General features: G+C 36.3%; 2 protein-coding genes across 6 annotated transcripts; both read right to left on the minus strand.

The window, feature by feature from the left end:
- Positions 1-279: 279 nt before the first annotated feature.
- Positions 280-13,153, minus strand: LOC119982402 (methylmalonate-semialdehyde dehydrogenase [acylating], mitochondrial-like). 5 transcript variants are annotated; one of them, XM_038825753.1, is made up of 22 exons: positions 13,042-13,101; positions 12,877-12,915; positions 12,530-12,570; positions 11,417-11,998; positions 10,930-11,024; positions 10,746-10,817; positions 10,481-10,642; positions 10,316-10,394; positions 10,074-10,228; positions 8,168-8,231; positions 5,965-6,044; positions 5,367-5,432; positions 4,854-4,904; positions 4,586-4,734; positions 3,072-3,162; positions 2,904-2,984; positions 1,539-1,616; positions 1,400-1,435; positions 1,264-1,307; positions 1,104-1,182; positions 751-841; positions 280-658 (listed from the first exon to the last, which is right to left on the minus strand). In XM_038825753.1, the coding sequence occupies exons 4-22, from the start codon at positions 11,964-11,966 to the stop codon at positions 537-539; spliced, it is 2,145 nt and encodes a 714-aa protein (XP_038681681.1). In that variant the 5' UTR covers positions 11,967-11,998; positions 12,530-12,570; positions 12,877-12,915; positions 13,042-13,101; the 3' UTR covers positions 280-536. The 5 variants fall into 5 exon arrangements, 4 of the variants coding, with proteins under 4 accessions (XP_038681681.1, XP_038681680.1, XP_038681678.1 ...); XR_005464390.1 differs by lacking the exon at positions 13,042-13,101 and having other exon boundaries at positions 1,400-1,443; positions 12,359-12,570; positions 12,877-12,918; XM_038825752.1 differs by lacking the exon at positions 12,877-12,915 and having other exon boundaries at positions 13,042-13,153.
- Positions 13,154-13,903: 750 nt separating this feature from the next.
- On the minus strand, positions 13,904-14,608 carry LOC119981948 (myosin-binding protein 3-like). Its single transcript, XM_038825087.1, has one exon. The coding sequence runs from the start codon at positions 14,606-14,608 to the stop codon at positions 13,904-13,906; it is 705 nt and encodes a 234-aa protein (XP_038681015.1).
- Between the last annotated feature and the right edge of the window lie 2,223 nt (positions 14,609-16,831).

Below are 16,831 nucleotides of genomic sequence, written 5' to 3' on the forward strand. Positions count from 1 at the left end.
AACTCACCCCATAGTTGAGAGACGAAAAATATCTTTTTGCCGATATCAATATAAACTTGAACCTTGAACCATCAAACCCGCACGAACAAAAAATTTGATAGGATAAATTTGATCAAAACCCAATACATAACCATAAATATATTATTCTAAATGAGAATAGAACTCTGAACTTTTTAACCCCAAACAAATTTCCCGCTACGCTATCACTCAAATGATTCCTACGTTTTTATATTTCGATTTGGAATAAGAATTAGTATCTACCAATGATATTGCTAGCCATATGCCAATGTAATGGCGTGACCCGAGTCCCAAGATTTATTAAACTAAAAATTAAATCTCTTCATCCCAAATTGTTAGGCATTTACCTTCTGTTTTTTTTTTGGCAGGAATGAATACATATATCAGACAGTACACGTTCGTCATGGTTCCATGGTCCATAATGAACGAGTCTGAGACTCTGGCTATAAGGATTACTTTTACAATTATAATTATTACAGTCACAATACACACACAAAGACCTTAGTAATTCTTTCAATCTACGATGACAACCAAGAACATGGCATTGCCAGAGTATCAGATGCTAGATCATCGGCTGGAAAATCCTGCCATTGTTGAGTCACAGTCTTAACGTTGGTGTAAAACTGAACCCCGGCCTTGCCTGCAATGCATACATTACTCTCATTTACAATTTCATAAATGCATCCAATCTGACCTAATCTCATGGCTTCTTCAAGAGTAAAGAAAACTTACCATCAAAATTTGTGTCTCCAGCAACAGAGTGTCGAGAGCTAGTACAGGAAGCAAAGGGCAGCGAGACTGATATAGGAACGTTAATACCAACCTGAGACGATCCCAGTTCATGTCAGAAATAAACTTCCAGTTGAACGAAAAAAACGAGGAAAGGAAATGTTGCGTAATGCTTATATAATATTGTCATAATTTAACAGCTTACACAAACCGGCATACTGATGAAAGCTAAGAACAAAACTACAGTTCTGAGAAGCTTTGTTAAGTAAGACAACATAAGGCAGGTAAAAAATATCAACTGGTCTTCAGATAAATAATAGTAATAATTCTTTTACGGCTAATATTAGCAGACTTACATGTCCAACCTCAATCTCAGTCTGAAACTTCCTTGCTGCTGCTCCAGATGTTGTAAATATGGAAGCTCCGTTGCAATACCTGGGAACCACAAATAAGATACAATAGAGAGGACAATGCTTTGAACAATGTGGTCTAGTTGAAGTGAAAGTTGCAATTTACTTATTTCTGTTTACAATCGCCATGGCATCTTCTAAGTTGTCAACCTGGGTAGCAAAAAGATATGCATCTTAAAGTCTTACAGTATGCAGCAATTAACAAGAAAATTTAAGCAGCAAGAGCATGGATGAATAAATACCTGCATACAGAGAAGAACTGGGCCACACATCTCTCCCTGGGAAACTAAGTGTCATAAATAATTTTATACGGTCTATTGTTTAATAAAAAATATGGTATCCAAGGAAAATTTATCAACATGATCCAAAATAGTGCAATACCTTGTAACAGTCCATGTCTACTGTGACATCAGATAAGATGGTAGGACCAACGAAATTTCCCAGCTCATAACCTGGAACCTTAAAGTCATTTTATAAAAAAAATCACTAAAATTTGTTGATGATTAGTTACTAACTAAAATACAATCTCACTTTGACCATTAAATTTTAAAAAATTATAAGCTTGTACACACAAAAATCCTAATATCTAGTTGTTAATAATGACTTGCTGTATTTCCAATTCTTGAAAATAAGTTTATCAAAGTACTTTCAACTTATAGATGCACATATTGATTTTATCCATATGCACGACATGAAAGTACCTTATTGAATAACTAGGTGCAACATACTATATCTAGCACCAGGTGACCTTGGACCCTTGTGGACTCCAAAACAAAACTACAATTACGATTCTACGAACAAGCTTCTTATAACTACTCAACCATATACTAAAGAGCTGGTATTGCTCATATGTTCCTTGCTTCTGATACTAAAGAAACTAATAGCCGATAAATTAAGGCCATATGTGAGACAATGTCTAAACATCTCGACCAGGATTTGTATACTAGCTGCATTCATAATGTACTATTGTTGCTCCTTTACATTCTTATCCGTTGAAACATAAAATTTCCTCATGGTTCAAATAGCTTTTGCTTTAGAAATCAAAATCAATACCCTAGAAGGGTAATGTGTACGCGTGCATGTTTATGCTAGTGTGAGCACACACGCTTTTCAATCTCAGACATTTTGCAGTAAGATAACAACAACAATACATCCAAACAAGTAAATTTCCCAGCCATCCTGGCAGAGTATTGAGCCATGGCCAAAAATAGCCACTGACAAAGTTATGCTTCAGAGTATTCGTGAATTTAAGTTATAGTTTGGTGAGCTACTAATCTTATAAGCCAACCGAGTTTTAGAAAGTGAGTGAAACATTGTTGGGGATAACTAATAATTATTTTGTCGCTACCCTCTCATTCTACCTGCCACGCCAGGTCAGACCAAGCCAAAACAGTGTTATTTCTACAAATAAAGTTTTGGAGAGTGCCACAATGCAAGTTCCAGATATATCTGATGCATGTTAAAACGAGGCAGGGTTTCCAACAGTGGGAAGGCAGGATGACAATGCCCAGCAACCACATCTGATATATTTTTCTATGACCTTAGCAGATCACATCGTTTTCATTAGCCTAATTCAGCCCCCACCATGTCTAATAATCATGTCGACAAGCAAATTGTACTTTAGTACACAATTAAATAATAAGCATTAAGAGCTGGTATGCAAGCATAAAACAAAAGAAAATCAAGGTATCTAGAAGAAGTTAATATTAAAAATAAACAAAACGACATGCATGTAAAACCAGATACCACAATGTTTCTCCCGTCAAGCACTAGTTTTGCCCCAGTTTCGACACTTGCTTGAATCAATCTGCATATCCTTTCTTTAGCCTGTCAATACGAGGCACTTGCAAGTATCAATGTAAGATTTCTTTTAGAATTAAAAACACTGACAAAAGCATAGGACGAAGCATGCACCTGCTTGCCGATCAATGGACCAATGTCTGCATCAGATTCTGTTCCAGCAGTTACTTTAAGAAGTTTGGCACGCTCCACTAGACTCTCTTCCCTAGGGAAAAAAAAGGTCATAAAAAGCACCTCTTAAACCAAATTATTCCTTGATCACAACAAGCTAGCGTCCCTCTTAAAAGATTCTATCATCCTTCCATTTTCCCCAAGTAACAAATGAAAGAGATGTCAGTACTGGAAGAATCACTTTAATACAGCAACCCAGCTTCACCACCTAATCATGCAGCATTTTTTATACCGAGAAGCAAAAATCATATTCCATCACCGTTACAACTCATATTCATTTATGTCTTTTTTTTTGAATGGAAAAATTTATTAAGGCACCAAGAAAGTGCAACCCAGAAGAATTACAGAGAGGATAAATTCATAAGATCAAAAATGTTCCCTGAGAAAGAAAAACTCCACGATTTAAGGCAGTCAAACCAGCTGTCCATGAAACTGTCTAAACTAGTTTCGATGTTGTTGAAAATTCTATTATTTCTTTCGATCCAGATCAGCCACATCACAGACATTGGGATCAGCTGAACAAAGCTTCTTTGATGCTTGTCATTGCCTATAGCAATCCAGGCTAACAACTCTTTGTACACAGAGTGCGAGACCCAGCGAATGCCTAGTAACGACAGAGCATTAGCCCAAACCTTTGTGGACCAAGAGCAGTGCAAAAGAAGGTGGTTTATAGATTCCAAGGCAGCTTTGCAAAAGCAGCATCTAGTTACCAGAGTAATGCCCCTCCTTTGTATGTTCTCCATTGTTAAAATTTTGCCCCAAACAACCTCCCAACAGTAATGATGTGCAAATCTCAAGGATATAATTTATCATTACAAACAAGCATTCTTCTCTCTATCTAATTATCGAAAACTAATACTGATAATAGAAACATTAGAGCAGAAAATTTTCATTTTTTGAGCTGTCAACTAACTTTAGTAAATTCAGAAAAGTACGGATGGAAATAAAGGATATCAACTTCTCATCATTTTCCTCTTACCAACCCCACCCCCACCCCCAACCTGAGATCCCGAACACACACAAAAAGAAAAAATTCTCTTCCTCCCAGGGTGCTTATGGCTTAAATACATCTTTTTGTCTATGAAGGTGGATTTCATTTCTTGGCAGTTGGCATTTATGTTGCCTTTTGACGCTGCTCAAGGCTGATAGTTAGTGAAATCGGAACACTATGTCTATTGGAGAATTTCAGTTGCTAGACCATATCCATCAACATTAGTTATATGTAACTTCCAAAGGATCTAAAAGTTATTTGTGAAAATAGCAGCATGAAGTTGTGATATCAATTCTCAGCCATAACCTCAATAGAGAAGTATAATTTACCCTTTTTTTGTTTTGTTTAAGGTAAGCTTTTGTGGGCTTGGACTAGATGGGGTTCACGACTTGACTAAATTGCGATTTTTTACATTTACCTTAAAATTCGATAAGACCAAAAACATAATCGAAGAAAAATATTTTACCATGGGGTTAAACTTCCAACAACGACAACCGTGCTTAGAGCCATGCACTTTCGCCCACCACCAAAACCAGCAGCAACAAGAGTATTCAAAGTCGTATTCGTGCTTGCATCAGGCATAACAACTGCATGATATTTGCCTCCAATGTTGGACTGACAGATAATCAGTTAGCCGGTAGATTTATGTTGGCATCCATTATTGAATTCAAAACAAAGCAACACACTTCAAAAAATGGAACTGCAGCCATTTTATCTAAGGAGGTTAAAATTACCAGAACGCGTTTTCCTCTAGCAGAAGCTCTTCCATACACATAAGCACCAGCCTATGAAATCCAAAATAATTTTAGAAAAATAAGTAAAATTGATAAGATAAGCATATACTTATGCATTGATAGAGTATAAGAAAGTTCATTAAAAAAAGAGGAAGCCAAAATGAATAAATTATAAAGAAAGAAAAAGAAAAGAAAAAATTTATATAAAATACTAAAATAGAAAATTTGCTACTGTGCATGTCACAGTTATGATAACAGAAGCTAATGTACTCCTCTGTCAGTCCCTTCAGGTAGGGGAAAAAGCTTGTCTATGATGAGAAAAATTCGATAACTTGAGTATATAATAATATGACCACATCTAGACAACTCTAGCCACAACCCTACTTAATGCGCACCTACACCAAGTAATGTTTTCCAATCTTCCATTGAAGTGTAAAAAATAAAGTACGGATATGTCTTATTATAGCACCATGCAGCAACCAATCAAAAGATCAACAGTGGTGAATGACTTACCCCACTTTGACCAACAAAGGAGATAGCTTTGATATTGTCATCATCGCAGATATCATTAACAATGTCCTGCCCCCATGAGAGTCGAATATGAATAATAGAAAAGAGGAAAATAAAAATATCCATCAGAAATATAATAGTCGAGGAATTAATATAAAATTACTAATATTACAGTTGATGCAAATGCAATCTAAATTAATATGTTTTGTTTGCTCAAAAATAAATTGAAAATTTCGATGGTGGTTTACAAGAAAAGACTAACAATCTATTAGTGATTTAGTTCACGGTCATTGAAAGGTAGCTCATAAGTCATAACTTCTTTTTTTGTTTATAGATAATATTGATTTTGATATTATTTATTTTTATAGTGTAGGAAAATTCGAACCTTCAAGCGGTTCGAAATCCTAAGGCAGCCGATATCTTAAGCAAAAGAAAACAGGAGGAGTCGATATTTCATGATCCCACAAACATAATCTTTTTTTTTTAATGGAAATTTTTTTTATTCAAACACCAAGGGGGTGCAACCCAAACAGGGGGACAAACATAATCTTGGAACTATTAGGCAGGCTGATATACAATTATTGTTCAAGTGAAAACTTACATTGGTCCCGTGAACAATATTCAATACACCACCAGGTAGACCAGCCTCCATTGCCAATTCCGCAAGCATCACAGCAGCCCCTGAAAGATCGCCACAGATATCACTTTTCTTTAGCTTGAAACTGTGAAAACCCAATTAAAAAAAAAATTTTAAAAAAATGGTGAAGTGTCTGGACACCTCGAGCAATTTTTGAACAGTTTTACATTCTGTCTCGATTTGTTCATAAAGTGTCCGAACACTTTTTGAGCCGTCCAGACACTCGACGATAAATTTCGTTTTAAAACACATTGGGACAGTTCTAGGTTCATTACTTTCACAAGGTTTGATAGAAATAGCCGAGAGAGAGAGAGAGTGTGTGGGAAGAGGGTGATTTTGAAGGGGAACAAAGAAAAGGGAAGATTGATGCAAAGATTTGGGCTTATACAACTTGGATTTCAAGATCTTCACAAGATTAAGGTAAGTTTTACAAAGATTGAAGTTAGGGTTTTGTGGGTTTGGGTTGATTTCGTGAATTTGGAGGTTTTGGGGGTAAAAGCTTGTTGATTAACCAAAGTTTATGCATATTGTTGTTAGATTTGAGCTAGGATTGAAGTGTGGAACTTCGAGGAGAGGTGGTTGAGCTAGGGTTTGAGAATTTGGGCAAGGTGAGTGATTTACCTTGATATTATGGGATAAATGCAAGTAATTGGTTTGCAAAATAACAATTTTGGGATGGAGATTGAATTATAAATGTGTGTATGGTAGGTTGATTGAGCTTGGAAGAGTTGGGGTGTTTGGACTTAACGAGGTAGGGATTTTTCTTAACCCTTAATCTCAAAACACTATTGGCTACCCGAATTGTGTTAAATTCATTAGTTTCCGCCTTTTTGTTCAAGGGGAAACAAACATTGGATTGTGTGCTATTGTGAACTCAAATTTGCTATATTGTGTGTTTGATGTGGAATGCACTACCTGTGGACACTCGATTATCTATCGAGTAGTCGATACTCTTGATCATATGTTTTAATGAATTTGCACGCAATAAATTTATTTGCATAACATTCATGTGTGATGTTGCATTTGATGCATGGTGGAAGTGATGGATTGGATTTGGTGCGTACATCAACGTGTACTAGTGGTTCCGGTTATTTGGCTCTAGTGACATGGTTGATGGTACTTGTGTGAACATGCACTAGTGGTTCCGGTTAATTGGCTCTAGTGGCATGGTATGGAATATTTGTGAGAGCATGTGCTAGTGGTTCCGGTAAATTGGCTCTAGCGACATGGCTTGGTTAGATATACGGATTGCATTTGTGTGACGACATGACATATTGTTGCATTGCTTTATTTCTTATCACATTCCGGCCTTATTCCTTATTTTATGCTCCTATTCGATATCCCTACTGAGCCTCCTGCTCACTGTTTTATTTTCCCCCTCCTCAAGTGATATAGGTACTAGCGCTAGTGCTCCGACTACGGATCAGCGGGGAGGAGCGTGATGTGTATGGCCTAGACTAGTATGGCTGTGATGGTTTGCTTTTCTTATTTTTGTGTAGTGTTCATGTTTTGGTGTTAGATTAGTCTTTGGCTTAGTTGTGTACTGTGATACATACGGGTACGTATTGTTATGGATGAACGATAATTTGGGATGGTTTGGCCGGAGGCCTTAGTATATATATGTGTATCAGTTGATGATGGGTATGGCATGAGGCTCTGGATGATTAGTTTGGTGGTATGGAAATTGGTTGGTTTTAATTGCTATATTTTATGCAGGAGGCATTCTCCGATATACGGAGAGGTGTTGCCGGATTTTTGCTTAAATTTGTTGTGTTTAATTGTGGGTTAGGTTGATTTGAGTCCTTGTTTTAGGTGGCGACACGTGGGTGCACACACGTGTTGCCAATAAATCACGTTCCTGGGACGGGGCGTGACAGAAACACCTGGCCACAGAATCCTAGAGTAAACAGCTTTTAACTTCCTTTTTTGGCTTGAATAAGATGTCAAGAATGCTGATCTATTTACCGCATATCTAGGAGCAAAATCCTATTACATTGCACGCTATAACATACATCCAGATAATCTTAGCACCTATCAGGCTATCATGAATCCACCCAAATAAATAACAAGAATGATGTTGTCTTGTTATTCCAGACCAGAATGTTGAATCTTTATTGTCATTGGGATTCACACAGCATAAAACATATATCAAAGGTACAGGAATCACCTGGATTCTTCTCCGATGGCTTCAGAATAAAAGTATTACCGCAAGCAACAGCTATGGGAAACATCTGCAAACCAAAATGTATATTGCCTTATAAAGATGTAACCACTCAAAGGTGTTTCCTTACATAAGATAGATCTGTGCTACAAGTCTATCACCAAAAAAACAAAAACCAAAATAGTGCAGTGCAGCATGACAAACAGTAAGATGTAGGCGAGTTTCATAAATAGTTGTTGTTGTTTTTTTTTTGCACAATACTTGGTGATCTTATCTTCCACAATATTAAAAAGGGTTCTATCATAGCCTTATAGCTTTGCAATGTCTCTAATGTGGTTACTGGTTGTCACTTAAATATGCTTAAAGTATAGTCGTATACTTTTGTCAGAAAACAGATGGATCAGTTTCAATCAGGCCATCAAAAGAGTTTTTCGAATTGATTTGGTCACTCACACTTTCCAATTGATGATGCCAATGCGGACATTAAGCACTCACGCCGCCTGTAGTAACACAAAAGTTCTTTGTTTTTTTTCTTCTTTTTGTCCTTTCTGTCCTATTCTCTCTCAAGCTTTCTATATCTTTCCCACTGTGCCACCTAACTCCATCATCACAAATAACTTCAATCTCTCACAAGCAGTTTACTAAATTGCGCTCTAGAAAACATTCATCCCACAGACTCTAATACATTATGATACTCTCACACAACCATAATAAAATAGGCATAATCCATCACCATCTCTCTCTAGCACTTGGATCCTTTCCTTGCTTCACAATGAGGGGACTTCCCTAGCCAACAAGGGTAAAAAAAAAATCAAATAAATGAACTACTCCTTCCCTATGCCTATGTTCAAGATGGGACTCTTCATGAGTTTCCTTGGCCATCACGAGTTAAAATGCCTTTCTCTTCCTATCTCCTTTGTTATTTACGTGGATCAGCAGAAGATTAATTTGTAATTGGAAAAACATCCCTAAGCCTACTTCATCAGATCCTTTTCCCTATTTTGAAGAGCTCCCAGGTTTTCCATCTTAAAGAAAGTGCACGAACCAATTGGAACTTTGGAAGCACTAAGATCAATGCACTAACTCACCCAGCCACGATGCATGCAGAAGATGGTGAGCACATAATACATTTTCCTCCTCTGCTATCATAGCATCATTTCCTAAAATCTTAACCTTGACATCAACGGCAAGCAACGCATCATGCACCATGCAGGGCAAAAATGCGTAACCTTGGATTTTGCAGTATCCTCATCAAGCCTACAACCTGTGCATTTTCAACGTAGAACATGTACATGTTGCAAATTTCCTCGGTTGCAAGTCATTCAATAGAGAAGAGAAAATTTCAAATCAAGTAGAAAAGGAAAGAGATATGACAGAGAAAATGGGCAAAGAGAGACACTTTGACCATCTACGTGCTGCATGTGTGATTAACAGTCCACATCAGCATTTAATAGTCACAGCAGCAACTTCCATGACAACAGTTTTGCCAGAATGGCTTCATTACTTCATTTGGAAAACACCAGTAACCAAAATTTTCCAGACAGTGACCAAATTGATTTGAAAAATCTTTCAACCAACCGATGGAAACTGAGCCTGGTCCTATCCATCTGTAAATATCCCCATATTTTGGACCATTACTATCGCATTTTGTTGTGTTGACACAATTTTGTTTTACCTATTTATAATTTTACTTGAATAAATATGCTGAAAATGTACTTTCAATTTTTCTGCTTCTTTAGTTCGTCTAAAGTTGTACTTTGCCGCCAACCATTTTGCATTTAGTTTGCATGTCCATAAGTGAAACATACAGAAGTGAACCTATGGTAGCCAATACCACATTTGAGGCCATAGCTGTGGCTCAGATCTAAAGGGCAGACAAACAAGAAGTAATCCAAATTGTCGTCATGCTTACCCATAAAGGTACCATTGCTGGAAACTCGAACGGGCAAATACCAGCACAAACACCAAGTGGCTCTCTAATGCTATATGTATCAGTTCCATTGGACATGTTGGAAATGAATTCCCCAATTTGAAGAGATGTCAAGCCACAGGCATGTTCTACCACCTCTACGAGGGAACATCAGAGACATTATGGAGCACAATCTTACCTTTTGAGAATGTGTTAATAGTGGCCAAAGTCGATAATAAACTTACCAAGCCCGTGCATCACATCAGCATATGAATCTTTTAGAGGCTTTCCATGTTCAGTAGTAATGTTCATAGCTAGTTTATCCTGAAAAAATAATGTCACTAAGTCCTCCCACCAATATAAAACTGAAAGGAACAAAAAAAAAAAACAGATACGATTTCAGAAAGTACAATGTCTCTCCGGATAAGGCCTTGGAATTTGAACATGATACGTTGACGGGTTGTAATCGGCGTTCTTCGCCACAACGGAAAAGCTCGCTTTGCTGCAAATACTGCAGCTCTGAATTCCTCATTTGTAGTTAAAGGTACTTGAGAAACAACTTGCTGTGTGGCCTATCACATGTCAATAAATGAATCAGAGAAAGGTTACAACCACATATTATCAAAAATGATGATGATAAGCAACTCAATGAAAATGGGAAATTCAAAAACTTACAGGGTTTAAAACATCAATAGATGCACATGAATGCGAATCCACAAATCTTCCTCCAATAAGATTGGGAACCCTCTGAAATGCAGTAATCAAAGAGTTAAAGCTCTACTGAAATCTACATAGAACCCATAGCAATGGGAAGATAAAACTTGGTGATCTAATTTGCACAGAATAATCTAGAGCTTACTGGGGGGTCGCAAAGCCTCCAAGATGGCTCTATAACCGAGAGAGAATTATTTCTTACAGCAGATTTCTGAGGTCTCAACGACTTGAAATTTCTCACTGCAACATAAACATGTCAGCATCTTAGGAAAGTGAACGTAAATAGTAAACTGACTCATGCGAATTTTTCAAGGATTTCTAAGAATGGCAACTGGAAAAGTCAATCCTATAGAGGAACATTTCAGTCAATACTCCACATGATTATGTGAAACTCATCCACAGATCAATGACAATAAGCATCCAAACAATAGATAAGAGTTTTAAATCCTAGCGACATTGTTATCATTCACATGCACCATACCTACGCAATGAAGACGTGACAATAGACAGACAGCTGGCCACCACATAATAGGAAGCAAATTGGCTCACGCCACAGAGACATTTCCTAGCTCTATTGGAGAACTAATTAGGTAAATGTAAGAATGATCCACAAGTATTGAAAAAAAAATTACCCGCTAGATTTCCTTGTCTGAGCTTAGCTTTGACATTGTATACATGCTTTGGAGTTGATAAAAGGTCTGGGTTAGTTTGTCTGAGTCTCTTTAGAATTTGGCGAGGTTTTAGTCCAGCTTCCGTCATCTCTTTGATCAATACAACTTCTCTCTCTGAGAAGCGACGAGCAGAAGGATGTTCAGAAATGTCTTTTAAGGCTTCATGATTATGTGTCCCATTCTTCACAGTAAGTACCCACAAGCCCTCATCCTTCTTACCAACAACTTCAAAAGGACAGTTGGTAAGCCTAGAACCCATTTTTCTTTTTCGGGCACTTTCGACAGAGGACTCATCTGCAGCTTTACGCCTATTGCGGTAAACACCCCCTCGGTCACAGCCAAGGATTACCACCTTGTCCCTCTTAGACTGCTTGATAGTCACCACATACCCCTGGGATACAGCAAAGTCCCCAACATGCTGTATAAGTTCTTCACGGTCTACAAAAGTCCCAGGAGGAGGTGGAAGCAGCATGGATTCATTCAGCCCTGTGCTACCCTGACTGTCCATCATTCATCTATGAATTTATCATCCATTAAAAAGCTCTGTGCACCAAATCAAACGTTCACAACATCACCACTCATCCATTTGTTCATTCTTCCTTGTTAGGCTCATGAAAACCAAAACTATAACCATAATCAGCTCAAATAATATAGACACCAGAAATAGTTATTATATATCAAATAAAAATTTCCAAGCTAGAATAAAGCTGTTTTTGTATTCTTTTGCACACATGAGATACCTATTTATCATTTGAAACATATCCATGTCAAAGTTCAAAAGTGTGTAAAGTCTTCTGCCTTCCATAGAAGGGGAAAAAAAAAAGAGACTTCTGCCTTTAACATCAGTCACTTACTTCAATATCAATATTGCAAAGAATTGAGATAGAATGGAATAATTGATACCTTGCAATTATTTGAGTTCACATATTCCTAAAAGTTATTCCATATCTTTTACTCAGTATTCAAGCACCAAGGACATGGATCACATTTGCCACTTAATTAACTAACTTGGACTTGGACAAAATAGTTAAAAAGGATTTCTCTTAATAGATCACGCGGCAGATCAGTCTTTACCACTTCCTCCATCACAAACAACCTCTCGTACAAGCACAGTCCTGCATATTTAAACAAAAAAAGAAAGAAAGAGTAAGATGTTAATCGAATGTCTCCTCAATATCTCACCAATGTTAATCTTTCTGCACATTTGCATTTCCTCAGCAGCTAATGCACCGACAAGGATAAATAGCATATGGAGATTTAAGTATGAAACACCATTTTCATTCCCAGCAATAACAAAAGCGAAAAACAAGAGAAGAAAATAGGTCAATAACAGTTTATAGTTTCAAATTACATAGCCAGGAAACAAAAAAAAAAATGCAAAGCAGACCGAGAACTTAAAAAGTTCTGAATTGACAACATACGGGTACAAATAGTAGCTGAGACAAAGATTCCCAGGTTTTCTGCAAAGAATTCAAATGGAAAATTAACGAGAGAGAGAAAGAAAAATGAATGTTCTTCCACCAGTAAAAATCATACTTCGTTTACAACTTGCAATCAAAAGCAAAATTCACATCTCTTTAACTAGCCAGGGACGACGATGATCGGCAGGCGAATAGACGGCCGATTCGTCAAGTAATCAGAAAAAACGAGGGATTTGTTCGGGTGCGACTGTAATATCTCCCAGCAAAAATTTCGCAAAATATAACATAAAAGGAATTTGTAAATTAATTATTTTCTGCTTTGGGGCAAAAATTAAATTTTAACTTTTACTCGAATTTCAAGTGGAAGCCCACATGTCAGGTGAGATCCAGCCCATATTAACTAAAAGCAGTCCAAAATCTATTACTCCTATATTTTATTTTTTTTCTTCTCATTAACCTATGAAGAACATAAAAATTCAATTATATTATGCACTAAAACTCGGACCATCAGGACATGTTTTGGTATCAATGTATCATTTGATTTCAGAAATTCAGAGTTCATGAATCAACAATTAGGCCTATCAAAGGGAGAGAGGGTGCTCCATTTAGTCCTAAGGTAGCGAAATTTCTTGTCGGGTTCCGACCCGCACGAAACGCATAACGATTTGGGTACTTATCTCGGAGAGGGGCTTGGTGAAAATGAAATAGACATGTCTGTGAAGATGCGGACTACGAAAGACCCTATGAAGATGTCTGTGGGTGCTCCATTTACGTTGGAGTAGTTTATTCTCGTTTATTCTCCTTAGTCGATGTGGGATACCCACAAGGTATTAACAAAGAAGATGGAGATACAGATTACAGAGAAAATGATTAAAAAAAAAAGAAAAAAAAAGAGAGACTTTCCCAATAGTCATCTCATTGCATATATGAACTGCAGGAGTTGTTACATACTAGATTCCATTAACAGTATTACTAGAAAATCTCTTTTGATTCACCATGATTGAATTTATTGCATCTAATTAGCCTCTTAATCAAATCCATCCTGTAATGGCAGAACTGAGAAAAAGCTTGTACCTGCATCAACCTCTTCAAACTGATCAACATCTTTCCCCTTCAAATGGCGTTTCAATTCCTGCCTACACAACATCAATTGATCTTCCAATTCTTTCCTCTCGGATTCACGCTTCATCACAATCCAATGCAATGATTGAATCAGATCTTGATCATATTCATGCTTCTCTACCAGTATACGGTGCTGATTGGCTTCAATCTCAAGATTACTCTTCTCACTTTGGAGCCGCAGAATCATGGCCATTGCCTCCCTTGCTGCTGATGCAGCCGCCATTCGTTCCTTCTCGAGCTCCCCACAGGCAGAATTGGCTCTCTCCCTTTCCTTCTTCACCATTTCTCTCAGTGTCATTACATCAAACACTTCATCTTCTCCACAACACTCCTTTTCGATTTCACCATCACCACCACCACCTAATGCTGCTACATCCTGTTCTACTGCTTCTGAATTACCCAACAATACACTTTTTGAACAGATCCCATTTCTCAGTTCAATCTGTTCTTCCAAATAATCATAGAAAAAAAGCAAAGACAAAATCAAGATACCTCCAAAACCCTCATCTTGAATCAAAACCTCCAGAAACGAAGTACTATTAGGCCACGCTTGCAGATCAACACCCGCCAATGTAACAATCAACAAACCAAAAGGACCCAGAATATGCATGAGAATCTACTTTAGGCTCTCCTCCCGCAATCCAATCTCAAAATCCCCAAACCATGATTGCTAATTAACATACAAACCAATGGAATTTAAAGGAGAAGGAATACACAGAAGGGTAGATGTCTACAACAGCTAGATTACCATAGCAGTACAGACTCGATTGAGTTCTATTGGAAAGGAAAGTGTTTGAATCGTGTGATTTATCTAAAAAGAATAAGAAGTCCGGATTTGATTGAAGAAAGAAAAATGCAGGGTGGATTGTTTTGTTCGTGTGACACTGACACACCGTGGGGTCTCCTTGGTATCGTATTTATCGGGAAACGGCGAAGAAATCAAGGGGTCTGAGGCGGTTATCCAAATTGTTTTTGAAACAGGATTTCAAGAGGGGTAGGATTTGAACCCACATCTTAACGAGTGAATGTCTTTTACATTTATGGTGCGTTTGGTAGAGGGGTAATGGGGTATAATGGTTACATGAGTAATTAAATTTTAAGTTTATTTGTGTTTGTTATGTTAGTATAATTTTTACTCCTGTAATTAATTGTAGTAATTCAGCTTATTTTTTATACATAAAGTTTACTGGTGGGGACCTGGGTAATAAAAAGTAATAAGAAGTTTTAATCTAACCTATTACCCCCTTAATTAAATCTCCAAAAAAACTTCTCACACATGATAATTGAAAATAAGCTCCAACGAAAAGAATTTCACACTAGAAACTTATATATATATATATATATAATATGTGTCTGCCTGTATGTGTGTGTATATATATATATGCATATGTATTTATATTTTTTAAATTTTGATACATGATAGTCGTAACAATAAAAAAAAAAAAACATCATCTTACTTTTTTCTAGTTTGGTTCATTACAATAATAACAAACAAGGGTAATGGTATTACACCAGTAACGTATAGCAGTAACAAACAAGAGTAATGAATGTTTGTGTAAATTTTACCCTTCTTTACCAAACAATTGTAACAATTATTTTCCATAATTATTATTACCCTTGTAACATTTACATGGATAACAAATTATACCCCTAAATTTTTACCCCCATACCAAATGCACCTTAACGTAATTGCTGCTCACTTGCATATTATTTTGTATTAATTAGTTATTATGATTTTGCATATTGTTTTGTAGATCCATTTGTTTCAATTAATTATATTATCATAACTCAAAATAATACACACGTTACATCAATGAACATTACATTACAATTTGCCCAATCTATTCTTCGTTAAGTGATCAAAATTTTTTGTGTGTAAGTTCATCGGCCCCGAGTTCATGTCATATCAAATATTCAAATAACAAATTTGTATGATGTCATACTTAATTAGTGATCAGAAATTTGTATGTGCGTGAGATTGTTGATCCGAGTTTATAACATATCAAATGTTCAAAGAATATATTTGTATGATGTCGTATTCAATTTTAAAAAAAGTTTTTTAAGGAAAAGTTAACATGTTTAGATAATTTGTAATTCAACGGAATTAGATAGAAATTTTATAATTTTTTTCTTTAAGGAATTATCATATTTTTTTATATTTAGGTGAAAAGACTGAACTAATTATTATATTCTCCAATTTATTTTTTTCCATTGGCACAATTGGGCAATGGCAACAAATTGAGTGCCATATAAAGCACGAGATGAAGTGGAATTCTTTTCAGGCTAGATCCCTGACCATAAAACATAAATTAAAGAAGTTGCTGACTTGTAGAAAGTAGTCATACTTTTGGGGTAAAATGTAGCTCGATTTCATGAGTTTGATAAATTTTGTTAATTGACTTATAGAAAGTAGTAATATTTTTTTACATTCGATATTCGATATGAGTCTAAATTTAGGTCGTCAAATCCGTACATATAGAAGTTTCCCACATGATGATATAGGATAATTTAGACAAAAGCCTAACTAAAAAAACAAATAATATTACTAAAAGAAATATGATCAAACACTCAGAAGTTAACCTCAATTTTTTTTGTTCTTGATAAATTTTCATTAAATGTTACGAATGTTCAAGAAAAATCAAATCTTGAGAACCACGAATAGCTCAGATGATACTCATATGTGTGGTATCTTATATAAGTCTCAAGTTCGAGCCTCTCCATCTCCTTGCCCGTATTCAAAAAAAATTCAAATCTTTTGAGATTCAAGGTCCAACTAAATTGCAAACCTTAATTTATGATAAATTGAAGGTTTCCCAAGCAAAAACAATCAATT

Source organism: Tripterygium wilfordii, chromosome 17 (genome assembly GCF_013401445.1).
Source record: "Tripterygium wilfordii isolate XIE 37 chromosome 17, ASM1340144v1, whole genome shotgun sequence".
Lineage (NCBI taxonomy): Eukaryota > Viridiplantae > Streptophyta > Magnoliopsida > Celastrales > Celastraceae > Tripterygium > Tripterygium wilfordii.